The 6031-nt window shown below is 34.2% G+C and overlaps 1 protein-coding gene across 1 annotated transcript; it reads right to left on the bottom strand.

The window, feature by feature from the left end:
* Positions 1-298: 298 nt before the first annotated feature.
* LOC105961312 (LEAF RUST 10 DISEASE-RESISTANCE LOCUS RECEPTOR-LIKE PROTEIN KINASE-like 2.4) lies at positions 299-4805 on the bottom strand. The gene is made up of 4 exons (XM_012985546.2): positions 3847-4805; positions 1839-1967; positions 1699-1731; positions 299-1588 (listed from the first exon to the last, which is right to left on the bottom strand). Exons 1-4 carry the CDS (start codon positions 4637-4639, stop codon positions 471-473), a joined length of 2073 nt encoding a protein of 690 aa, XP_012841000.1. The 5' UTR covers positions 4640-4805; the 3' UTR covers positions 299-470.
* Between the last annotated feature and the right edge of the window lie 1226 nt (positions 4806-6031).

Here is a 6031-nt window from a genome sequence, read left to right as displayed (position 1 = left end):
ACATAGTACAGGGGTGCAAAATGAATTTTACCCTAAATAAAATGCAACATAGGGAGTTAATTGCTAATTCTGTGCAAATAACTCATATATATATATATATATATATATATATATATATATATATATATATATATATATATATATATATATATATATATATATATATATATATATATATATATATATATATATATATTCACTAAATCATAATGCTTTTTATCTTAACATACAAGTTAAGTTAGACATGGGAGTTTTAGATGAAAGTTGATAAGCACTATGTATGAATTTTGTATACGAGTTTTGGAAAGAAAAGTTTCACTATAAGACTTTGATCTTATTTTAAATAGCAGCTCTAAAATAAAAGAAAAAATGAAATGTGAACTCCGGATTGGAGATAATCCATAAAACATTTGAGATAATTCAATGTCGATCACCATCAAATATTTCGATGATAGATTCAAAATCAATACTTAATCTTCATCTGAATTTTCTGTCTCCACATATACTGAAAATGAAGAAATTTCTTTCTTCCCAAGAGTAGGAGTACACAAGACTGGCTTTGGAGGAACTTGTATGGATTCAATACTTCCTTCTAACATTTCAACAACCTTCGACATTGATGGCCTATCCGATGGAGTTGTCTGAATGCACCAAAATCCGATCAAAAACATTTTCCTTGCTACTTCATCGTCATCGTCGATCACAATCAAATCGTTTGCTTTCTCGGTGGCATCAACTACATACTCGTAGATTTTGTCGGGAAAATAATTCTCACTGGATTGAACTTCTTCGTTTCCGGCAAATTTTCTCGCACCAGCCATTTCAAGAACCATCATTCCATAGCTATAGACGTCAGATTTATGAGAAACTCCTCCAAAATTTCTCGAAAACACTTCAGGAGCAATATACCCAATAGTCCCTCTTGTCCCAAGCACTGATAATATGCTTTGCTTTTTCTTACACAACTTAGCAAGCCCAAAATCTGATATTTTCGGACAGAATTCCTCGTCTAAAAGAATGTTTTGAGGCTTAATGTCAAAATGAACAATCCTAGTCTTGCAGCCTATGTGCAGATATTCTAGTCCCTTGGCAACTCCAACGGCAATCTCGTACAATTTCTCCAAATCCAGACAATTATTGTTGTTGATGAACTTGTCTAAAGATTTATTGGGCATAAACTCGTACATTAAAGCTCTCTTATTTCGATCAAAGGAAAATCCCAAGAGATTGACAATATTGACATGGGAAGTTCTACTAATGCTAGCAACTTCATTTATGAATTCTTCTCCATTGCCATCGGCCTCGATCAGAACCTTGACAGCAACGAGGGTTCCATCAGATAATACACCTTTGTAGACACTACCATATCCTCCTTGACCAAGCTTCTCATTGAAGGATTTGGTTATTTTCTTGATTTCTGAATACTTGTATCTTTTTGGAGCGAGTAATCCATGTTGTAGTAGAATACTTTCGACATCTTGGTTAGATTTCTGGTTGGGGCCAGTTGGCGTACGTCCTTGTTTAAGACATAATTTTGTGGCAATGAACACTATAATCACACCACTGATACTAAGTAGCACCACCACCGCTGCATATTAATAGTATATATATATTCATTACGTGCATGATCCAATAACATAGAGAAGTAATTATAAAACAGAACATAGTGCATTCGAGGGTACAAGGATATATCTTTACCTATGATAATTTCAGTAACATGGTTTCTCCTCCCTGCAATCAAAGTAAACCTTAAAACCTTAGACGAAATAGTTCCAACTTACATTTCAAGAAAAAAGAAAAAGAAAAAAATATTGAGAGGATAAGTTGTGGATATATACCATGTTTATCGTGATTATAGGACCCGTCATTTCCGGGGTAATAAGCTGCAGCAATCGGAGATAAACTAGGAGGCAAACCGTGTCCGGTGTGAAGATCGTTGCCGCCACTTTCAGGGGAATATGCAGGTGCTAGTGTGGAAGTAAGGTAGTTAATTCCAATGAAATTTAATTTTCCAGTACAACTATTTAGGAGTAGAAATTAAACGAATCTTATCGCAATTAGCTCTTTTGGGAAACTTTCCACAAAATTCGAAACTGAATAAGAAATTCTAGTTACATTCAAAAACAAAAAAGATCGGAAATTTTCGGATTGGAAACTGCGGAACTCGGAACATTCAAATGTTTAAGTCATGTAAAATATAAAATGTATAATAATGTTGATATTATAAGTGTAATTTTTGGAAAAAAAAAAGTCGGATTTTGAAATTACTTTTGGAAACTAAAATCGGATCGAAATTAGAATCTCATATATATTCCAATCCCGATAAAAAAAAATTCGAAAAAATCGGAACCGAAATTGGAATCTCATAGATATTAGGGAAAATTGCACGTCTATCCCCTATATTTTTTTTAAGTTTTGCACTTTACACCCTCAAAATTTGAAAATATGAATGTCCCCCTTTAAAATAATTCATGTTGCACATTGCCCCTATAGCAAAATTCGGATGGACTATTCACTGGACTTGAGTGTTTTTATTGCAAGTTGTCCCTTAAAAACATTATTTTAAATGTAATTTTTGTTGCACCTTGTCCCTTAAAAACATTTTTTTTTTGCAAGTTGCCCCTTAAAAATATTATTTTTGTTGAACGATGCTTATGTGGAACCAAAATAATATTTTAAAGGTGGTTAACCCTTTTTTAAATTCTTAGGGGGGGGGGGGAGTGCAAAAATGGAAAATTTATAGAGGGTGAAGTGCATTTTGTCCTTGAAATTATTATTCAAAAAATTTGACAATTTCAAATCGAAATCGATGAGAATCGGAGATCTTGTTCCAATTTCCATCATTAAGAATTCTTATCCATTTATTTGTATCCGTATCCATTTATTTGGATTCCTATTCAGGCCAAAATCAGTTATACAAAAAAAATCATCCCTTTGTCTCTTGCTCAAAATACCCTCACAATACAATTTACATCAATTTCACCTATAATGTCCCAACTTAACAAATAATACTAGTGATCTCAGATTTTAACAGATATATCACATTAACTCCATTTCCACAATGTTTTGATTTTTTTTTCTTCTGGAATTATTTTTTTTATTGCTGGTCTCCAGCGTTAACTTTTTCTCTTCTTTTTTTCTCCGGCTGTTGAACCCACAGTAATCTTACTATCGTACGCAGTAATATTACCGTATTCACAGTAATTTTACCATCTTACACAATAATATTATTGCATTCACAATAATATTGAATACTTTTTAACTTTTTTTTCTATTTTTTTAACAACTAATACAGTAATTTTACTGTCTGAGATAGTAATATTGCAGGCCAAGATAGTAATATTAATATTAAGTATTAACACAGTTATATTACTGTTTGAGACAGTAATATTGTAGGCCAAGACAGTAATTTTAATATTAAGTATTAAAACAGTTATATTACTGTTTGAGACAGTAATATTGTAGGCCAAGACAGTAATATTACTGAAAATATTTAAAAGAAAGAAAGAAAAAAAAAATGGCTGACCGGTGGTGTTAGTCAAAATTTAGATTAAAATTGGATTATGAGTCAAATTTGCTTAACTGATGAAATTGAGCTAAATTGTTGTTGTTTACATCATGAAACTGGAGGTGAATTAGAGTTTCAATGAGTTAGGGAGAATTTTAATATATACTAAAAAGTTTTTCTTATTAATAAAAAAAGTTTTGATGAGTGAATATATTTGCAAGAAAAAAAAATAGAATGTCCCTTTTTAACTAAGTGTTTTTGTCGTGTCTTTTTTGCAATTTGCCCAAGAAAAATATAGTAAATTATAATGGGAACCTGAAAACAACAAAGTAAAATACCTTGAGGAAATTGTTCAGGATGGGGAGAGGGGGGGCTAACAACGGAGCTGTCGTGGCTGCAATTGTACATATTACAATAGCGTACCCGAGGAGGAGACAGGCAAGTAGCATAAACTTGACTATTGCAATAAGGAATAGAACGCTCTTTCCCATCCGACAACCAGCGGACGGAAAATCCAGAAGCAAGAGCCGACTGCAAAATGTTTATCGAAGAACTCGTCGGATTCTCTAGAGACTGCGCGTCATCCTTACTCACCGGAACGGTAATACTCTCCCCGCACGTGATGTTGGGCCCGGGGCCCTCCGGCGATTCGTCGAACAGATTGACTCCGCCGCCGTCGCAGCTGAATCGATTGGGTTTCGATTCCAGGTTACCGGTCTCGCCATTTTTGTCGGAGCAACCGTAGTAGAGAGTGACGTTGTTTTCTTCGGATTCGGACGTGTATTCGAAGAGGGCACGGTCTATGGTTGTGTCGCGGATAATTGTCGGACAAGTGTTGGTCAACAAGTCTTCTCTGGCGATCTTGAGTGTGTTGTCGTCGAAATTGATTTTCTGCACTACGTACGTTAATGATGAGATGTTCAGCTTCGGAAGGCCGTTGTCGCAGATGAGCTTGTAGCCTGGGCTGCGGCCGCAGGACCGCGGGCGGGCGCTGCCCCAGAACGGGTAGCTTATGTACCGGACGTTGCCGCAGTCGAATGGCACGCCGTTGCATATTTGAGAGAGGAAACACGGGAAATAGATTGCTAAGAGGATTGCCACAAACCAGAGTATCAAATGTTTGTGTTCCATTTTTTAGGAGAGAGAAAAACTTAGACCACTTGTTTCCCGGGAATACGATTGGTTGGTTTATACTTTATAATAGCTCATTCATCCTTCAAAGACTTGGAGTCAATGCTCGCCGGCTCAATAGAGTATCTTTCTTTTATTTGCTACATCCTTATTTTCCACCACTAAACAGTTAGCCTTTAATTTTGGAGTTTTTGTACATACAACTAGGGCTGGGCATTTGGGATGGGGATTCGGGATCCCGTCCCGTCCCGATCGAAATTTTACTATTTGGGACTAAAACTTCGGGAATTCGGGATTACGGGATTCGGGATTGGGATCAGGAACAAAAACGGGATCGGTATTAGGGAATTGGTTCAATCCCGATCGGGATATTTTAATCCCGAATTAGGAAAAAAAGAAAAAAAAAAACTAATAAAAAAATACACACACACACACAGATATATATATATATATATATAAATATATATATATATATATATATATATATATATATATATATATATATATATATATATATATATATATATATATATATATATATATATATAATGTGTAATTGTGTAAAGGAGATGAGAAATACAATATAAAATATATTGTTTCAACTTATTTTTAAATTTTTAAAATTTTATTTGTTCCAAGTTTTGTGGTAAAAATAAATAAGGCAAGAACAATAGTATGTATATAATATATTCAAGTTGGTTTAGTGTATAAAATAATACTAATGGAAAAAAGATGTAATATTTCTTAGTTTTTAGGCAAAATATGGGATTTCCCGATCCCAATCCCGATTCCCGAAATATTTAGGGATACCGATATAATCGGGATTTAATAGTTTGGGACGGGATTGGGATTTAAAATTTCTATCCCGAATCCCGAAATCCCGATCCCGAAAATCCCGAATTCCCGAAATCCCGTCCCGAACTCACCCCTACATACAACGTGACCAATCATCCACCAATCTTTATTACTCTACATTTGGGGATCTATATATATATATTTTTTGTCCGCCATTAAGTCAATTCATTTAATATGTATTATAAATAAAGAAAAATTAATGTATATGACAAAATTATTCACAATCATTTACACTCAATTCTTAATTGCAACACCAATTTAATCAATTTTGACTACAAAAATTTAATTTTGACTTTTTTTTAAACTTATCTTTTTTCTGAAATTATTTTTTTTGCCGTCGGTTTCCGGCGTTGACTTTTCGAAAATTTTATTTTGGTCTGCTTTTTCCGCCGCCCGTTTTCGGCGTTGACTTTTTCGATTTATTTTCTTTTGTCTGCTTTTTTCCGCCGTCGGCTTCCGGCGTTGACCTCCGGTCTCCGACGTTGACTTTTTTTTTAGTGATTGTTTTTTCTTTTTTTTTTCCTAAAATTTGTATCC

The sequence above is a fragment of the Erythranthe guttata genome, chromosome 12, assembly GCF_056151865.1.
Source record: "Erythranthe guttata isolate IM_541 chromosome 12, IM_541, whole genome shotgun sequence".
In the NCBI taxonomy this organism is placed as follows: Eukaryota; Viridiplantae; Streptophyta; class Magnoliopsida; order Lamiales; family Phrymaceae; genus Erythranthe; species Erythranthe guttata.
This window is presented reverse-complemented; position numbering and strand designations above follow the sequence as displayed.

Coding starts and splice junctions, on each gene's coding strand:
- LOC105961312 (XM_012985546.2), bottom strand. CDS start 4,639: ATGGAACACAAACATTTGATACTCTGGTTTGTGGCAATCCTCTTAGCA. Junction 1,732..1,838: donor CTATAATCACGATAAACATG/GTATATATCCAC, acceptor CTTTGATTGCAG/GGAGGAGAAACCATGTTACT. Junction 1,589..1,698: donor TGTTACTGAAATTATCATAG/GTAAAGATATAT, acceptor ATTAATATGCAG/CGGTGGTGGTGCTACTTAGT.